Source organism: Stylophora pistillata, chromosome 1, assembly GCF_964205215.1.
Source record: "Stylophora pistillata chromosome 1, jaStyPist1.2, whole genome shotgun sequence".
Taxonomy (NCBI): Eukaryota; Metazoa; Cnidaria; class Anthozoa; order Scleractinia; family Pocilloporidae; genus Stylophora; species Stylophora pistillata.
In genome coordinates, this window is record NC_142519.1 from 10,469,012 (window position 1) to 10,489,073 (window position 20,062).

At 37.9% G+C, this 20,062-nt stretch overlaps 2 protein-coding genes and 1 long non-coding RNA gene across 4 annotated transcripts; 1 reads left to right on the forward strand and 2 right to left on the reverse strand.

Annotated features, from left to right (window-relative positions):
• The first annotated feature begins 77 nt into the window (after positions 1-77).
• LOC111322008 (proton-coupled folate transporter) lies at positions 78-13,252 on the forward strand. 2 transcript variants are annotated; one of them, XM_022925040.2, is made up of 5 exons: positions 78-246; positions 2,154-3,226; positions 9,066-9,149; positions 10,312-10,468; positions 11,702-13,252. In XM_022925040.2, exons 2-5 carry the CDS (start codon positions 2,185-2,187, stop codon positions 11,922-11,924), a joined length of 1,506 nt encoding a protein of 501 aa, XP_022780775.2. In that variant the 5' UTR covers positions 78-246; positions 2,154-2,184; the 3' UTR covers positions 11,925-13,252. The 2 variants fall into 2 exon arrangements, with proteins under 2 accessions (XP_022780775.2, XP_022780774.2); XM_022925039.2 differs by lacking the exon at positions 78-246 and adding an exon at positions 259-845.
• Positions 3,929-5,281, reverse strand: LOC148741180 (uncharacterized). The gene is made up of 2 exons (XR_015992438.1): positions 4,842-5,281; positions 3,929-4,629 (listed from the first exon to the last, which is right to left on the reverse strand). It is a non-coding gene; the product is annotated as an uncharacterized LOC148741180 (long non-coding RNA).
• Positions 13,253-14,299: 1,047 nt separating the features above from the next.
• Positions 14,300-16,548, reverse strand: LOC148741181 (uncharacterized). The gene has a single exon (XM_088735874.1). The coding sequence runs from the start codon at positions 16,132-16,134 to the stop codon at positions 14,725-14,727; it is 1,410 nt and encodes a 469-aa protein (XP_088592000.1). The 5' UTR covers positions 16,135-16,548; the 3' UTR covers positions 14,300-14,724.
• Positions 16,549-20,062: the final 3,514 nt, after the last annotated feature.

Below are 20,062 nucleotides of genomic sequence, written 5' to 3' on the forward strand. Positions count from 1 at the left end.
CAATATGGCGGGTTTTCCCCATGGGCGTGACATTCCCTGCACGTGACAAACTTATTCGAGAGTCACGCGACAGATGTGGAAACGAATTCTGACGTTAAAAATTTCAATATGGCGCGCGAGATAGCGTAAAATGCACCATACCGGAAGTAAGATTCGACTACGACGACTCAAAAAAATCATTTACGATCTTCGTTGGAAATACAACGGTGTTTATTCCATAATCCTCTCATAAGAAGAAGGACGGAGGTTAGTTTATGATCCTAAGATGTCATATGATTTGTCCGTCCTCTTTTTATCGATCTTGTGACGATCGCAAGATTTCCTACATCACTGCTTACTAGTATAGTTGAGTGTGGCTGCGAAAAAAAAATGCTCTGCCTACTTCGAAAGTAAGATATATTACACAGGAGAAATCAGACAAGGAACATTGCTAGCAATGAACACTTGTGGTATAGTTAGCGAACATTAGCAACCACAACAAGGTTTTGACACTGTGCATTATCAGAAGGGCCCAGTCAGGTGTAGTTCACAGTCTGTGTTCTACGTGTGTTCCACGTTATCGTACAAATTTGACGTTGCTTCGATGCCAATTCCACATGGTAGTATCTCACATTATTCCTTATTACCTTGAGTTTTATTTCACATGATATGTTGTATAGTATCATAAGATATCCCCCATGATCAGTTAATCACAAGACACACACAATATCACATGGCCTCTTGTGTTATCAGATGATTATTCAAATTTACTGCTGACACCAAATCATTATATTGCCATTTGGAAAACACTGTACAGAAAACACTGTACAGTAAAGTACTAGAAGACCACTTAACCATTTACAGAGGTAACCAACCACTTTTTAGTGAGAGTAGTGAGCTTTCAGCCACATCATTTGATTAATGGACATTTGTACCTTACCATCTCAGAGACAGAATCAGCCAAAATTAACTGATTTAAAAAGAGGGTGGTAATTGAATTGAGCTAACTGCCTCCCGGTTATCTCAATTGGTTAAGTGCTGGACTGTTGTGCGGGAGATCGAGGGTTCAAGCCCCAGCCGGACCAACACTCAGGGTCTTAAAATAACTGAGGGGAATGTACTACTTTTCTATAACATCAAGAAATGGATAGACATTCTAGTCTTCTTGGATAAGGACAGATAAACCGTAGGTCCCATCTCCTGCATCTATTAATTAGTTAATTTGGTTAGGCAGGGGATGTTAAAGAACCCACTCACCAGATTACTGTAATGTGGCCTGGCCAGTTTACTGGGAACTGGGGGAGGGGGCATCTGTTAGATTCACCTTTATTTGATTGTAAACTGCTTAGCAGTCTGGTAAAAGTCCCCCGCACAGTGTTGCAAAGTGCCATGAGCTCAGGATACAAGCGCTATATAAATAAAAGTTATTATTATTATTATTATTATTATTATTATTATTATTATTATTATTATTAAAGGGGGGGATCCTGTACATGTTTCACATACGTCAAAAAGTAGAAATAATGTATTTCAAAAGAATCTGGTAAACAACTTTAAGGTTCATGTATCACTAAAAGAAAAAAATTAACAGTTCAGAGAGTTTAACTTCATATTTTCATTGGTCATGAAAATTTGAAACACTTTATCCCATATCAGACAATGACCCTTTCCCCCCTGTTAAGGTGTTATATTTTGTCCAACGTAAAGAAAATGTTGTGAAAGCTGACAAAAATCAGTGAAAATGCTTCAGGAAAATTTCACCAATTTTCAATACACACCCTTTGGAAAATCATTTCCAATTGCTTGGAAACTCTTCACATCTGACAGTTGCTAAAACGGTGACATTAGACACAATTTGCTTAAGATTTTCATTAGGGAGGGATAGGGCTGGCAGTTGAGGAACCCATACTTCCCTTACTCAAGGTTATTATACTTATGTATTCTCTTGGTAGTGTCATCTGATCATCAAGGTGAGAGTTGTCCTGAAAAGGATGTTTTTGGAAGCAGTGACTGATATTTCAAAAGCCTGACTCTGATGGCAACTTCAGCTCAAGGCTAACTGTTACTAGTGGAGTCACACCACTTTCTGCATTATCTAATCTTTAGACACATTTTTTATCTTTCTTCTATCTGTACATGTTGTTGATTTTCATTTAAAGTTATCATTTTTACAGGTTAAGTGACTAAACTGCTGTAAGTGATAAAATGGTAAGGTATTGGCCTGTTATAGAACTTCTTACATTTCTAAACTTTTTTGGAACAACTCTGTTGGAGATTATTGCTCAAAAGCATATCTACAACAGTACAGTGAAAGATCATGCAGACTTTGAGCAACTCAATTGTTGTGAAACATCAGATGATGCTTCTTACGGTAGTGTGAAAGACCCTGGTCTCATTTCAGCTGCTACTGAACATTGGTTACTTTACAAAAATTTGGCATCCCTTTTGGTTGCAATACCATCAACAATACTTCTGGGAATCTGGAGTGAGGCTGAAGGACGCAAAAATGTATTGGTTGCTACCTTGATCGGCATTGCCTTGCGTGCAGCCTTGTTTACCATTATTATAAAATTTAAAGCACCACTGTACTTTTTTGCGATTGCCAGTCTAATAACGAGTGCTGTGGGATACAACACCAGCTTCATGGCTTCATGCATGGCGTACATGGCTGACATTACAAGTAGTGGACAAAGAACTTTAAAAATTGTGTTCATAGACTGTGTTGCAGGTATTGGAATTGGCTTGGCTTCTTTTATCAGTGGGTTCTATTTGGAAAGTGAATTTTTCAATAATTTCCTCTGGCTTATCATGGCTATCATGATTTTTAACATTTTCTGTGTAGTCTTCTCACTGGAAACAAATGTTTTCATCCATGAACTTATTCCAATCTGCAAATGCAGTTACTTTGTGGGCATGTGGAAAATTTTCAGTCATGATCCAGGAAATGGTCGAAGATGGCGCCTAGTGACATATAGCACTGCATTATTTATTGGCGGAATGGTATTTTATGGGACAAATTATCTGATCCTTTTCCATGCTCAAACATCTCTTTGTTTTAGCCTGATACTGATGGCATTCTTATCTGCTTCTCTGGCTCTGCGATATATTGTAAGCCTGGCCTTTGTCAAGTTGTTTCAGACCATCCTAAAAATGGCCAATAGCCTAATAATTGAATCTGGTTTACTGTCCATTTTCGCTGGTCTTATCGTGGCAGCATTTAGCAAAACAATGCGTGTTTTGTTTATTGGTAAGTGCTTCTTAGCATCATAGTGTTATTTGCATTGTTTTTTTTTATTCATAATATACTGAATAATATACATATTCTGATTGGTTCTTACTATGATCGCTCCGACGAAGGGCTAACGCTCGAAACGTCAGCTTTTGTAATCATTACGGTCGCCAATTTACCATTTCAACTTTGTTGATATATCCAAATTATTTCGTTACTACTCCCGCTGACGCAGCCCCAAACAGTTTCTTTCGAAACTATCAGCCTTTATTCATAGGAGTACAGATGCATTGGTGTTGTCACATTTAACACCATCTTGCTTTTTCATGTTTAATTTTTCCATATAAAAATAGGAAATTTCATGTTGTTGTGAATTGTACAGAAACAGATCACAGAAAATGTCAAAATGTGGTAATAACAGCTATGACACAGTACTCAACAGCACCTTGTGTGCCAATTTTTTGTTTTTACCACATATTGCCAACATGAAAGATATTTGTTAAATATTTAACAAATGGTTAACACCACAGCATACACTATTTGAGTTATGGATGCACGCAGGAGGTCACTAAGCATGAAAGAAGCGTAAGAGTCATGCGAGGTGAAAGCCGAGAGCGACTCTAGCTTCTTGAGTGCTTAGCAAACCTCCCAAGTGCATCCATAACTCAATAGTGTACACTGTGGCATTTACCATTTGTTTTATAACATAACATAGATACATTGTAGCAAAAGAGTCTTCTTTTATTTAACAAATCTTACGTGACCAGAAAAAACAATCATGCGCAAAAAACTAGTCTTTGCATTTGCTCACATCATTCGCATACACCCATGGGCAAATGGTGGATGCTGAATTGACCAATCAGAATGTGCACTTTACTTTGGTCATGTTATAAATATTATTATTAAAAACTGGATCAATGGATAATACAAATATGGTAAGCGTACGAGTCAGCTTAAAATCAAAAGGGAGCTAAAAAATCCAGTTTCTTCTTACAAAATAATAATTTCTTAGGGGCGTTTTTAATAAAACAATTATTCCACTCGCGCTTGTTGGATATGAGATGATTATAGCCAACGAGGCGCGTAGTGCCTCGTTGGCTATCTATCATCTCATATCCAACGCGCGCTCGTGGAATAATTGTTAAATAGCATCAACTGGCTAGTCTTTCAAGAAAATTCTGAATTTTCATTATAGATTCACATGCCTGGTATTGAGGAAATGCTTAATTGTTGTTGAACAAAATTATCATAATCCTCTTCTTGCTTTACTTTTGGTTAAAAAAAATGTCATTTTTCCTTCAGTCCCTAATACATTTAATTTTTTTCTCAAAAAATTATTGATTTGAATTTGTTTGTTTACACTCCCTCAAAAAGTGATTAAAAGCACAGCCATCAATATTTGTTTGTATTGTATTCAAAACCTTTGGGAATGATAAAAGAAAAACCAAGTATGAGACAAGTTATTATTTCTACGTTGTAGCTCCACAGGGGCCCATACAATCCGTTTGTGTAGCCGATTGTTATTTTATAGTGAATGTACCAGATTTACCGTTTGCTGACCGTTTGCTTCACCTGTAGCGATGTATCAACTATGTATATAAATCAATGATAAATAAACGTTGAGTTACCTTACCTGTGGTGTATAGTCGTCCTTTTCCCTAAAAAATGATTTTTTTTAGCGATTTTGAATAAGTTTGAGTTCGTCGTTGACTGTCACTTATAATAGAAAGACAAGGATGAGAACCTTGTTTTGAAAGAGTTCCAGCGCCCGAGCGATTTTTCCCCCGAAAATCGCATTGCTCCGCTTTCAAACTTCGCAGCAGTAAGGTCAAAAGATTCACGATTCTCCTCGTACCTTCCAATCGAAAAACCATCCAAATGGACCGGAGCTAGCCCTTGAAGAAAATCAAAGTCCCATAGTATTAGAGCGTCTGGGATGCCCAGCAAGATTCTCGTGTGCCAGCCAGAAACCTTCACGTTGATTGCCCTTTTCTGATTGGACGACGATATTTTGAATTGGTCGTCGTTTACATCGTCCAATCAGAAAAGGGCAACCACGTGAAGGTTTCTGGCTGGCAAATATGAGAGAATCTTGCTATGCATCCCAAAAACGCTTTAATACTGTGGGATTTTGAGTTTCTTCGAGGGCTTGCTCCGGTCCGTTTGGATGAATTTTCGAGTGGAAGTTACGAGGAGAATCGTAAATCTTTTGGCCTTAATGCTGCGATGTTTGGAAGCGGAGCGATGCGATTTTCGGGGGAAAAAATCGCTCGGGCGCTGGAAGTCTTTCAAAACAGTGTTTCCAACCTTGTCTTTCTATTATAAGTGACAGTCAACGACGAACTCAAACTTATTCAAAATCGCTCAAGAAATCATTTTTGAGGCAAATGGACGACTATACACCACAGGTAAGGTAATTCAACGTTTATTTATCATTGATTTACATACATGGTCAGCAATATAAGCAAACGGTAAATCTGGTACATTTACTATAAATTAACAATCGGCTACACAAAGAGATACTATGGGCCCCTGTGGTAGTTCAGTGCTCCAAGCTGGGACACATGACAAGCTGTGACTGTGCTCTTCTAGAATAAAGTTAAGATAGAATAAACATTTCCACAAATGTTGTGTAATACTGCTCAGAAAATCTTTTTCTGACAACTGAAATTTCATTTCTGGGGACCATTTTTATTTACAATTTGAGGTCGCCAAATGGTTGGGCTGGGAGCCGTGTGTCCCTCGTAGCCTTGAGTCAGTTGTGCAAATGGGTCTCAGGAAGAGATGTCTAAGTGAGAATAGGGTTCACATGTGATTCAGCTCAAAGTAGTTTCTATTAAGGATATATCAACAAAGTTGAAATGGTAAATTGGCCACCGTAACGATTACAAAAGCTGACGTCTCGAGCGTTAGCCCTTCGTCGGAGTGAATAGAGGAATTGTGGGTTGTGTATGCTTTTAAATTAGTGGAATGAAAAGCGTTCGTTGATCCCTGTGGGATTTAGACTGCCAGTTTGAAAGATGAGCTTTTGTTCAAGAGTTTTACGGCTTTCCGTGCTACCTAAGTGTAAGGTAAGACCGCAGATTGCCATATGTTGCTTAGAATGATTTGGTAAAGTAAAATGTCTAGTGACTGGTTTCGATGTGTCCTCGTCATTCCTTTCCACGTCGCGAAGGTGTTCGCGGAATCGGTCACCTAGTCTTCTGCCTGTTTCGCCGATGTATATCTTTTTGCAATAAGTGCAAGTTATGCAATAGATTACATTGGCGGAGGTGCACGTGAAGTGATCGGTGATCTTAATGGATCGTTTGGGTCCCGATATTTTATCAGTGTGGTGAATGAAAGGACACGTTCTGCATCGTGCACGAGCGCATTTAAGCCTGGTTGTTCATTAGTCTGAAAAGAACTTCTGACCAGAAAATTGCCTATGTTTTTGTCGCGTTTGATTGAAATGAGCGGAGGCTGCGAAAAGATAGTGCTTGTCTCTGGATCGTTTTGAAGTAATTTAAAGTTTTTAAGAATGATGGATTTAACTAAGTGGTTGTGAGGGTGAAACGTGAGAGTGAATGGTACGCGGTCGGAATCTTCCTTTTGTGACGTTCGTAGTGGTAACCCGCTTGAACGACAGAATCAGGGTAACCAAGTTTATCGAAAAACTGGCACATTGACTCTGATTTTTGGTGGAAATCAGAGTCATAAACGATGAAGTCTTAGAAACTGAGTAAAGGGAATGGAGTTCTTAACGTGAGATGGATGCGAAGACGAATACAACAAGTAATTATGCGAGTCTGTAGGTTTGTACACTAGTGCATAATCTGTTGCCTTCAATTGAAACTTTGATGTCTAAAAAGGATAAAGAATTGTCAGAAATTTCCCAGATATATTTCAGAGCTGGGTGAAAAGAATTGACTGCAGTTATGAATTGAGTCAGTTCCTCTCTGGTAGAGGTGGTGCCGATACCGGGAGGTACAAAAAGCAGGTCACAGGTCACAATTAACAGGTCACAATTAAAGAGTTGTACCCTGGATAGAGTAAAGGCGTTGCATTATAGTGTTCCATTTCCGGTTGTCAGAAATGAACATATAATATACATGCGTTCCGGTTTTCATGTAAGAATAGAACAATAAAATGTCACTAGTTCAACATTCTGTTGGGTGTACTGGTGTTGTTTCCTCTGTTCACAAGCTTGAAGACTTCTTTTTAATGTGCAGACAGAAATAAACTTTTCTTCGAGCTATAGGGGCTTTGAACGAGTCTGTGAGAGAAGCCTGGAACAGGGAATTCCCTTGTGCGCGTGAGAATCATGGCGGAGTGACCTGTGACCTGCTTTTTGTACCTGCCACGCCAATACAGTCGTCGATGTAGCGACTGTAGAGTTCAGGTTTGGAGCCGTTGTATTGGCTGAAAAATTGGTGTTCGACAAAACCTACAAAAAGATTGGCATAGCTTGGTCCCATTTTGGTGCCCATGGCTACATCATTGGTTTGTTTGAAAAAGTTGTCCCCGAATGAAAAACAATTGAGTGTGAGCACTAGTTCGGCTAAGCATAGCAGTGTTTCAGATTTAGGTTCCTTAACAGTATGTTGATCAAAAAAATGTTTAAGGGCCAGAAGGCCTTTGCCATTAGGAATAACAGTGTAAAGAGACTGGTGAAAAGAAGTTTGTTTTGACCAAGGAAATTAAAGTTGCGAAAAATTTGAAGAGCGTGTTGGCTGTCTTCTCGCAGCCTCCGCTCAATTCATTCAAACGCGACAAAAACATTGGCAATTTTCTTGTCAGAGGTTCTTTTCAGACTAATGACCAACCAGGCACTTTTAAATGCGCTTGTGCACGATGCAAAACATGTCCTTTCGTTCTCAACACTGATAAAATATTGGGACCCAAACGATCTATTAAGATCACCGATCACTTCACGAGCACCTCTGCCAATGTAATCTATTGCATAACTTGCACTTATTGCAAAAAGATATACATCGGCGCAACAGGCAGAAGACTAGGTGACCGATTCCGAGAAAACCTTCGCGACGTGGAAAGGAATGACAAGGACACATCGAAACCAGTTGCTGGACATTTTAATTTACCTAATCATTCTAAGCAACATATGGCAATCTGTGGTCTTTCCTTACACTTAGGTAGCACAGAAAGCCGTAAAACTCTTGAACAAAAGCTCATCTTTCAAACCGGCAGTCTAAATCCCACAGGGATCAACGAACGCTTTTTATTCCACTAATTTATTCGTGTTTTTCTCGTTGCCATGTTCCCACCAATAACATAGCTCCATTTTCTGCCTTTAAAAGAACACGCAACCCACAATTCCTCTATTCGCTCCAATGAAGAGCTAATGCTCGAAACGTCAGCTTTTCTAATTGTTATGGTGGCCAAATTACCATTTCAACTTTGTTGATGTATCCAAATTATTTTGTTACCCCCACCGACGCAGCCCTAAACAGTTTCTTTAGAAACTATCAGCCTTTATTCATCAGTTTCTATTTAGCATTGGTAAAAAAGGTAAAGCCTACTTAAAAGCCATGTGGCTCATCAGGCCGGCGCTTAACTCCGGTTTCCATAGCATGAAGCGACTAGGAGTATTTCTACCCCCACCCCCCCCGATGGAATGCTAGTCTATCGCAAGGTTACCCCCAGCATTAAGTTTGCCAGTACCCATTTAATACACCTGGGTGAAGAGAGGCAGTATGAGAGTAAAGTGTCTTGCCTAAGAACACAACACAAAGTCCCAGGCTGGTGCTCAAACTTGGACCACTTGATCCGGAGTGAAGCGCACCAACCATGAGGCCACTACGCCTCCACTTCCATTTATCATACTTAAATTAAACTTTTTATTTTTTTGTATTCTCAGTTCCAGCATTTCAGTTTTTAGGTGGCATGCCATTATCAGTGATGAAAGCCAGTTTGTCCAGGCTGGTAGAGCCTCAGGAACAGGGTAAGATGACAGACACTTGGTATACAATGCAATTATACTTATAGCATTAGCATACAATCACAATTTTTAACGTAGTAATAAATATATCTTATTGGACGTTTTGTTGTGTAGTATGGCTGAGTATTTTTACGAGTTGTGCCGTATTTTGACGATCCCGTAGGGTGAGTTAAAATACAAATAACAAGTAAAAATACTCAGTGATACTACACAACAAAACGCCTAATAAGTTATTTATTATTCGACATGCCAAACTGTTAGTTCAGTGCAGGCCAATTTTGTGGATATTTATTTATGGGGAGTGTGTGACAGAAGTATGCAAAGCAGAATGGAATTGGTGTGTTGTTGTGTTGCTGTTTCTATTTTCTTCAATAAATGAAGAAATTTCCTGGTCGTCTAGCTGTTTTTCTTTGTTCGATTCATCTAATAAACTTGGATCTATATATACCAGCCATTCCGACTCTTCATGGTCCGAAATATGATTCAATTTGTCCACTATTTTTTTTTTAAAAATTCAATCCAATTCTTCGCTTGCATGATGCGAGAAAACCTGTTTAACCGGTACTCTAGAGTACAAATTCCGCATGATATTTGTACTTGTCTATGGCGTTATTTGTACTCTACGAAGTGTAGTTGGAGAATAATTTGCACTATTCATGTTACTTTAGGCAAAGTAATGTCCCACATGTAGCTCCTTACAATGTCTATTTTGAATTTTTACATTGTCATATTTATTAATTAATATCTTGATATTCATTATGTACTTAATTTCATTTACCTTGTTGTTCATTACTCTGCAGTTCAAAATCAGTACTCATGAAGAAAGCTATAACATTATAGTTTTGTTTTTATGAATATATTAAAAGTTTTGATGAAGGTTTTCTCATTAGAGACTTAAAGTGAACATGCATCGTACCTTCCCCGATAAGGGATGTAAATACAGGACTGCAGAGAATGGTAGTCAAAATATCCACTTTTATTGCCCATTAAATCAACATTGAAGCCAATAATGTTGACTTGAGTTAAGTCTTCAGTCAATAGTGTTACTTATTCTTTGTTCACCAGTTGTGAACATTAATTTGAGGAGGTGATTCTCCCCTTTTTGATAACTATAGCTAAGTATGCTTATCTTCAATTTCTGAAAAAACAACTCATGTTTTTACAGGAACATTGTTTGCAGTTGTCTCATGTTTGGAGGCTTCAGCAGCCTTTCTTGGAGTCAATCTATTCAATCAAGTCTATGATGGTACACACGACATATTTGGTGGCCTGCCCTTTTTGATAGGGGCCATGTTACTGATTGTTCCAGGCTGTCTTGTTGGGTTTGTAACACTTACTTACCTCCTCAGTTTACTTCTTGTCATCACGAATATGATTAATTGATGAACTGATCTGTTGATTGAATGATTGATTGATTGGACAAACCAATGAATGGACATGCATCTGTTCAGTGCTATGTTACAGATTATGGGAATATGTGGGAAGATCAGAAAGTGGTGTCTGTGTGTTTTTTATATGATAATGATGCAAAATGTCGTTGATGGTGACATTGATTTGTGTGTCTGTTGTCCAACAGAACAAAGGAAGAACTGATTAATTTGCATTTATTTTTCTACCTTTATGTCACAGATAGACATATTGGGGTAGAAAGATGCTCAGATGAGTGCAGTAGTAAATAATACATGGACATAATGATATAGAAAAGAGAAACATGCAATAAAGTAAAGTAAAGCTTTATTCACACAGGGTAGCCCATTCAGCTCTAAGGCTGGTGTCCACAGGGGCCCTGTTTCTTAAAAATAATTTACATCAAGATTTTCAATTATATTATATATATATATATATATATATATATATATATGACTAGAATTTTAAAACTACATTTACAGCCTAAGACTACAAAGCTGAAACACAATTAAGACCTTCAATAGTTGATAAAATATCAAAGTTAAGATAAAAAGAAATGTCTTGCTTGGCAGCAGAACATTTGAATGTTTTCACTCTTCACAATGTTTAAAGGGAGTTTATTAAAAATTTCTGTGCCAGTAAAAAGAAAGGTCCTTTTCCCAAAATTTTGTTTTACTTTTGGTAGGGATAGCCTCATACTTTGCCTTGTGGAATAGTTGTGAATATTCGAAAATATGGTGAAATATGATGAAAAGTAACTAGGAACTAATGAGTGAAGACAGAGAAAACAAGTTTAGCCTTGTGGTAGTAGCATCTATAAATATTCATGTGAAGTTGAAAAAAGTTTTAAAAAATGAATGAAATCAAGTTGCAAAAAATTGATGACTGTTTGCGTATGTATGTGTACGTGTGCGTGTGTGTGTGTGGGAACCAGACACTGGTACAAATTTATTCCAGCTAACCTGCATTAGCAGCCATGTGGAAGTTTTGAGCTTAAAAAGAAAAAATGGAATGTGTCTTTAATTAATGACAGCATTGATTAGTAACATAGAGTGAGAGGAGAGTTCTTGCAATGTGTTCTGTCAGTTCATTGGTGCTAAGCAAAGAAGGCAGCCTATTCATTTGTGTTATCTTCATTTTGTCTTTAGATTTTTGCACAAAAATGAAGACGCTACTTCAAGATATTTGTTTTTTCCAGAGGAATCAGAGTGTGACTTTGGTCACCAGTGCACAATCAGTGTCCGGTCGAAATCTGCTCCAAAAATTGTCAGTGCTCCTGTGGTGCCTCATGAGGACTTTGTTGTTGTGCATCATCAGAATGAATGTGAGACCAGCAATCAGGCAACTAATGGTTGCCTAATGCCTGTGTAAACTGTTGCAAATGTTAAACTCTTTACATATATAGGACTTCAAATAAACGGCTACTTTCAAGAACACAACAGATTTAATTGCTCATAACAACAACTACAGTACTACAAAGTTGCCATCTTAGCCATATTTTCTCTCTCTCTCTCTCTCTCTCTCTCTCTCTCTCTCTCTCTCTCTCTCTCTCTCTCTCTCTCTCTCTCTCTCTCTCTCTCTCTCTCTCTCTCTCTCTCTCTCTCTCTCTCTCTCTCTCTCTCTCTCTCTCTCTCTCTCTCTCTCTCTCTCTCTCTCTCTTACATGTGCACTTTACAGTTGTTACCAGTCCTTACTCATACAAAACTTATTTCTTTTTTTTTGAGTGACATTATTTGTTGTTTACCCAATAACTAGAGCCTTTAACAATTGGTTTTGGAAAGTTGTCTTAAGTTTGCAGATGGTGAAGAGGTCATCTACCTTATAAACTGTCACAATAAACTTGATTATAGTTATCTAGTGTTCTCCAGAAGCACCAACAGGTGGTATTTTTACTCGCTACTTTTTTTCTGAAGAGCTGGCTTTCTCAGTTAGACAAAACAGTAAAGTACCTGTCTTGACTTTAAATAAATTTTAACCCTTGCTTATTTTGGTATATAATAAAAAGATTGATTGAACGTGGAAAGATCTGAACAAGTAAAGGCAAAGGAGAACATGCTAGAGGAATAGGTACTTGTGTTCTTTGGGGATTCACTTCTTTCCTGCTGGTAATTTTTTATTGCTAGTTACTATAAAAAATTTGTGGAGAACACTGGCTACCATTATAGTTATCATTATTGTAATTGTAGTTGTTATCAACTCTGTTATTATAATAATTATAATTATCATTACTAGTTTTCTTATACTAGTCATATTATTAAATCACTTGTAATATTTTATAAATACAGTCAAATCTCGATTATCCAGATTTTTTTTATTATCCAGTCTTGATTCTCAGGTCCCGTAATCTAGGATCATTTACATTCATATTTTCAATTATCCAGACTCTTGATTACAGGGACTATCAAGCCCAGTCCCCACAAATCCAAGTAATTGAGGTTTGACCATACAGTATTTCAAACTTTTGATATGATATATTCTTTCTTTGGAGTGCATGTTGTGAGTAATTATTACATAGAAAACAAAGTCATTTTGTATTCCGCATGGTGTGAGAATCAATATTTATTAAGTGCTTAAATCTAACATTTACCAGAATCCAAATCAGGAATGAACTGAATCGGACTTCTTGAATTAATGGTTTGAGCAAAAAATGCTAATCAGGAGAAAATATAGTTTTATGCTACGTACATCACAACTAAAAACTGTGTGTTTTGTGTTACACTGAAATGCTGTTTGAGCCTGGAATGTTTTACAAGTTCTAATCTCTTGATGACTTTCCAGCGTGAAACGTTTTTAAGACCCTTTACATCCTAACTTTAATCAGTATGCATATTCTCCATACTGTTCTCTATACATTTCTAACCCTTTGACTCACAGAAGTGATAAACAAGCAACTTTTCCCTACAATATCCATACAATATCCAGCAAACAGGTATTGAGAATATACTCAGACTTATCACCTAGACTAAAGGCTGATAGTTTCTCAAGAAACTGTTTGGCGCTGCGTCGGTGGGGGTAACGAAATAATTTGAATATATATCCAAAGTTGAATTGGTAAATTGGCCACCGTTACGGTTACAAAAGCTGACGATTCGAGTGTTAGCTCTTCGCTCCGACGAAGGGCTAACGCTCGAAACTTCAGCTTTTATAACCGTAACGGTGGCCAATTTACCATTTCAACCTTATCACCTAGAAGTTGTTACCTTGATCTAACACCAAATTCTTGTAAATAATCTTCAAGGAAATGTGTAGCAGCTAGAGGAGAGAATTGACGCTCAGATCTTGGGAGTGAACGGTTAAGTAGCTGACAGGGGAGTCTGCGTATGATGCAAGATCCTCACAGTAGAGAGCGCTATTTATATAATAGCGAAAATCAGGCCTGTACGGGATTCGAACCACTGATCTCTGCGATACTAATTGGTTGAGCGCTGCACTAGTATCGCAGAGGTCAGTGGTTCGAATCCCGTACAGGCCTGATTTTTTTCAGGTCTGATTTTCGCTATTGCATAAATAGCGCTCTCTACTGCGAGGATCGCGCATCATACGTATCTATAACCGCAGTTCAAAATATATGAACTTCATATATTCATCGTAAAGGAGAGTCTGTTTAACAATCAAGAGTTTCTTTAGTTGGTGATCATTTAATTTATTCTCGCGACCTTGATATGTGAATTGGGGTGATATTGTGAGGAGAGGATACATGCTGGTCACTCTTTGGGGTCAAAGGAAAGGGAGTAGAGTTGAAAATCATTTAGTTTGTATTAAAATATTCAAAATATTATTGGTTCTCAAAAGCCTCCAAACTGTCTAGTTTGACCTGTCCGATAAACGCTCGTAATAAAGCAGAATAAAATGGGACATCTCAGTATTAAGTACTTCATGTCAGTAGAAATGCAAGCGTGTAGCCTTGTCAGCCAGTCAAAACCGAGGAAAATTTCTCAAATGAGCAGGTTTCATAGGGCCAGACTGAAAACAAACATTGACAAAATTACCTGGTTCACCGACGAAATTTTATATAAATTTATTCTTAGATATTGCCAAACTCTGAATATGAAGAAAGCTTCGGAAAGAAAGAAAATGAAACAGTTGTAGAGGTTGAAAAGACGACAAATCAAATGGGCAAGTAATTTGTCTCTCGAGAGATTTCCGAGAGATGTTATTATTAGCTTCTATTCTACCACGCCCCAGCGTATTTTTCTCTGGTTTCTCGAACCTTAGCTGAATGCGTAATTTTGTGAGGTTCTTTTTGCTTTCGCTCAATCGGCTCGAGCCGAAGTTTTGGAAAATATGAAAAAGTAAAGGATCTTGTGAAGGCATTGTCCAGAACTACTTTGTTGTAACTATCCCATAGCATTCGATTGTGTTCCCGCTGAATCTTAGCTTCTTCGACTCTTCTTTGTCTGTCCATGGCTTCTTTTTCTTTCCGTTCTGCTTCCATTTTTCTGATTTCTTCAAGGCGTTTCCTCTTTTCTTCTTGCTTCTGATTCCATCTCTCAGCGATTTTCTTCCTCCGTGTCTTTTCCAGTTCTTCTTCCAACTGATTGTCCAGCTCTCTTTCCTTTTCTTCGGTAAAAGAAAGAGCGCGCTTAACATTCGCGGCGTGCACGTTCAAATTCCAAAATGCCAACTCTGTTATCAAATGCTGTACTTGAATTCTCTCGATTTCCAAGCCGCGCTTCTCTAAAATTTTATCACTTCTGGAACCAACTCGTACGCGTTTTCGTTGAACGACGCCCTTCACCTTCGTCTCTTTATACGAAGGATCTTTCTTTGAATTTACCAAAGTGTTGTTCATTTTTCCTTTTTCTCTTTGCTGTTTATTTGTACATTTATTGCGCCGTGGATTTATTTCGTGAAGTCGTCGGTTTTCACGTGTCTGTCTCAAAGTTTTCCTTGCATCCTTGACGATTTCTCTAAAACTGTTTCTCAAAGCGTGTTTCTTTTCTATAATTTCTCTCTCGGTCTCTCGTGGCTTATCGGACAGATTTTCAGTGGAATTCATAATTACTGATTCATTTTCACCGACTGATACATCATTCCGCATGTATGGACTCGAACAGAATTTAGAATCTTCATCACAATCAGTGTGACCACAGAGCATGGCGAAAGGAGTTTCCACAGATGCCATGCGCGAATGGAAAAGCAGCGTAGATAAACCATCCACAGCAGCATTTCCGCTGTCACAAATGGCCCCGTCGACACTTATGCAATCTTCTGCACTCTTTGCTTTCTCTTCTGATTCAACAAATTCTTCCCCTCCTCGGTTCACGCGCTTGAACCCACTGTCCGTGTAGTTATCAGTGCTGGTGTAAGAAGTCGAGGTTTCACTTTCAGTTCCGGATTCATACAATAGTGATCGCCATGATGCTCTATCGAAACTACATGTAGCATCGCTGCAAATTGTTGGCTTGTTAGGAAACGTTTCCGGTAACGTAGGGGAAACAAGTGAACTATTGCGACTAAGGTCGAAGTTTAAGCTTTCCAGTCGTGATCCAGAGCAGGTCAGACTTTCCGTATCTCCGTCATAATATTCTGTTAAAGCTGAAAGTTTTCTGCTGGAAGATGTTGATGCTGAGCTGGTCATATCGACTAACGCCAATTAAACCGACCACCAGTCCGAAAACTTAAGGTAAACTATGACCAGTCTCCCACTGATTTGTTTTTATACAAGACATGAAAGTTTTCAAACGGCCACAAATGCTGGCAGCAAAAAAAAAAAAAAAATATATATATATATATATATAACAACTTTGTCGCAGCGGATCACAGGTGTAATTTCAGTGTGACAAAGAAAAGTTTCATTTTAAGAATTAAGGAAGACTCACATGTGTTGTTCAATGACGTTTTGTGGAAGTACTTTGTAGGCTCCATAGCCTTGCTTGTGTTTTCGTTGAGCTGTATCAATATTCCAAATTTTGTTTCAGTATTGTTCTTATCTTCAAACCTTTGTTGGTAGTGGTGTAAGATAAATTGGTTACTTTAATCGGCGCCGTGAACGTGGCAAAATAACCCTTTGTAATGTGAATCGTCTATTTTGCTTATTTAGATTTTATTATTCACTTTACTACAGCAGACGTGCTAATCAGTCGATGATCACGCGAAGCTGTTCATAACTGGCCAGTAACAGCAAAAATAACAAAAAAAACAGGATAATAAAAAGCTTCTTGTTATATCCGGTTGTTATGTTTGCGAGATCTGCGGGTTTTTTTTTCCACTATTGAGAAAATGTCGATAATTGCTGAGATATCCATTATATGAACATGTGTGATTATGATTTTGAAAGCTACACTTCGGAGCAAGTCGGTGTTTTCTATTTTTCTCGGAGACTAATCCGGAATTTTCAGTTAAAAACGTTATCGTAAAAATGTTATCACCTTAAGCACCGCTTGATCGCTGGACGGGCTTTATCTGTTTTTACGCTTACAGAAAGAAGACCCAACCAACTTGGGTTGTAATTTGCTTGTAATTATGCCTTGTGATTAATTTATAATACCGAGAGCTATTCAAAAGGTAAGAAAAAGCAGTTGCATTATCTGTAACCCTTAAAGAAGATAAAAAAAAGGAGAAGTAGATAAAAAAAACCTCACTAAGCGCCTCATTGGTCCTATCTGAACACAGCAACAGCAAACGCAAAAGCTGTGTTATAGAGTATTGTACAATTCAACGAAACGCTCACTAAAAGATAGAAAAAAAACAAAAACAATTTGGCTGCTTTTGAAGGAAAGAACTCCGCAAGTAACCCCCTCCTCATGATTACTTCCCCGATCTATTTCCGTTTCCTAAAAATTGGTGAGGTACCAGTCAATATCATCACATCATCACAACGGTAAAATTTTTTGCCATCACTTTCTAAACTACTTTTAGCAATCTTTGAGCCTGATAAAGATCTTGAGTTCAACATGATAGCGTTAAATTAAAGTTCTCAAAACTAAAAAATTGTAAGCCTTAAACTTTTATTCATTTCCATTTAATCATCATAATTTTCTAGACACTTGCTGTATCATCATGGTACAATTTTCTAACTGATAGCACAACGCATTCCTTTATCGGCTGACCCATGGCGAGTGTTAAATCAATGCGGCAGCCGTTGTTGGCTGGCTGGATATTCTTTAGGAAAAACTTCCCGACTTCAGTGTAAAAACAAGCGAGGCCCTGTCGCTTTAGGCGGCCGCGCAGCCCTGCACCGGCAAAAACAGTCGAACTGTCCTTCCCAGTCTCCTCGCTGAGAATGCTTGTTGCAAGAAGAGAAGTTGCTAGTGCGTGTTTCATTTCTAAAAACTTATTTCCAAAACATCGCTTCCAGAATGAATCAGATGGAGCATAACTACAAGATCAAAGACTATAAGCGCTATGAAGCTCCGGGACCGTTCATTCGAACCGGATATCGCCTGAACTATCCGCAAAACTACCCCAACTCTCAAGAAACGCGGAGAATGGAAGAACGATTCCAAACCATACAATGGCCTCGAAACAAGACGCTCATCGGTTTGACTGACCAAGGAGATAGAATGAAGTTCACAAGAGATCAGCAGATAAGTGTATTGACAAATCAAAGCGAAATGATTGCTGATGTACAACATCAAAGACAGGTCCTTCTCGATACAGTCAAACGAAATATTCATGTTGCTAAGGACGAATTTGCTCGGGATGTTTACGTTGGTAGGCCCGGAGTTCGCGATATGTTACGAGGCACTCAGCCGCTCTACAAGGTGATCAACAATGGAACACTCTATGGTTAAGGATTTATTTTGTGCATTTTGTACTGAATTCATGATTTTTTGACATCTTGTGGCATTTTTTCTTCTATGAGAATATTAAGAATTTGTACAGATTGCCTTTTATTTGTTTCTGTAAGGGTATATTAGGTAGATCGGTTCGGTTGTCAATATATTGTCAATATATTGTAAAAATGTCAATATATTGTCAATATATCGTCAATATATTGTAAAAATGTAAAAGAGTAAGTTTAGAAATCAGCTTGAATTAAATTCGGAATATCTGAACTCGTTATTTTCATAAAATATTATTGGCAGCTATTGGTTGAAAGTGTTGTGCAGAAAATTATGATAGATTATTACAGTTTTTGGTGGCATTTAATATTCTGTTTTGTAATTTTTTTCTTTTGCAAAATCAGTTGTTTGGTTTTTATGTTCTCAAAATTAATTTTTATTGTTAACCAGTTTCCACTGGGGAAGTTCTTCCCTCCTACTAAAAAAATAAACGAAGTAAGCCATTTGTCACCTAATAAATTATAGCCATTTGTCACATGTCTCTGTACCAGTCTGCAGAGTATGGCAGAACTTGACAAGGCCTTCTGCATGTAAAGGTGATTCACATGTGTGAAATGTGTGGTAAGAAAGAGAAAAATTCAGGGCACATCTGCCATACTCTGCAGACAGGTGTCTGTCAATTTATTATCATGGGCAACATAACATATATAGTATAAGACATGTTCTCTGCAGTTGGCTTATGGTTATTAATCTCGTTTCCTAGTAGAACACTGTTAGATAAAGCGCCTTCAACTTTAAGGCTCAACAAATAGCTTCTTTATGGGAAATGAGCCATGGCTCTCCCTCACTCAAGAAGAGAGCATGTCTCCTTGGGAAGGAACCAAAAGCACAATAAAGAAAGTCCCAGAACCAAACATATTCATAATTCAGAGGACTTTTCAAATCTAACCCTGCAAATGCTTGAATTATGTATGACCTCTATTTTGGTGTTAATTAGCATCAAGGCCAAGTTGTTCAAAGCTGGGTTAAGGTAACCCAGGGTTAGTGTGAAATCTGATTTAAGATATGAAAGGGTCAAAGGAAGATTCAATTGAATTCTTTTTGTGAACGATTTGATGATTGGATGCTCTCAAAAGAATGGGGAAAATTATCGTTCGAAGGCTCTTGAATAGAGAAATAAAGAAACTGGTCCTGGATTAAAATTTAACCCTTGGTTAATGCTAGTAATGGGCCTTTGAACAATTGGGCTCAGGCATTTATTTATCAACTTCTGTGAGTCATGGAATATTGGCTTATAATTATCATTTCTCATATGTGGTGGCGATCTGAGCAGGAGAAACTCCTGCTTCCACATGCTACCTTGCTACTCTCTGCAGCTTTGACTCCTGTTTAACCCACCCACTTATGTAAAGGATATATGAGTCATTGTAATTTTGGAATTCTCTCCCAGTTTCTGCTCTCATAAAATTACAAACTCCTGCCCCTTCTTCCCTGGTAGGCTGTGCCTTGAGTGCCACTTTTTTGTTTTTACCTGACATTTTGATGTTATCGGTGATCTATCTGGAATCTATTTATTAAATGGAGGAAACCAGTTTGAATTACTTGCGAAAACTTGTCAATTATTTTAGACCCAGCATGTAATCTTGAAAACGTTTTTTCAATGTTTCACATGGAAACTTAGTTATATTCAAAAACATGAAAAGAGACCTTGCAAATCCCTTTTTTTTTTCACGTGCTGAACACAGCTCTATATATTTAACAATTATTCCACGAGTGTGCGTT

What these genes read in the sequence shown, in the direction of transcription:
- LOC111322008 (XM_022925040.2), top strand. Translation starts at nt 2,185, where the DNA reads ATGGTAAGGTATTGGCCTGTTATAGAACTTCTTACATTTCTAAACTTT. An exon ending in AATGCGTGTTTTGTTTATTG is followed by an intron (nt 3,227 to 9,065) that starts GTAAGTGCTTCT and finishes TTGTATTCTCAG; the next exon opens with TTCCAGCATTTCAGTTTTTA. An exon ending in GGTAGAGCCTCAGGAACAGG is followed by an intron (nt 9,150 to 10,311) that starts GTAAGATGACAG and finishes ATGTTTTTACAG; the next exon opens with GAACATTGTTTGCAGTTGTC.
- LOC148741181 (XM_088735874.1), bottom strand. Translation starts at nt 16,134, where the DNA reads ATGACCAGCTCAGCATCAACATCTTCCAGCAGAAAACTTTCAGCTTTA.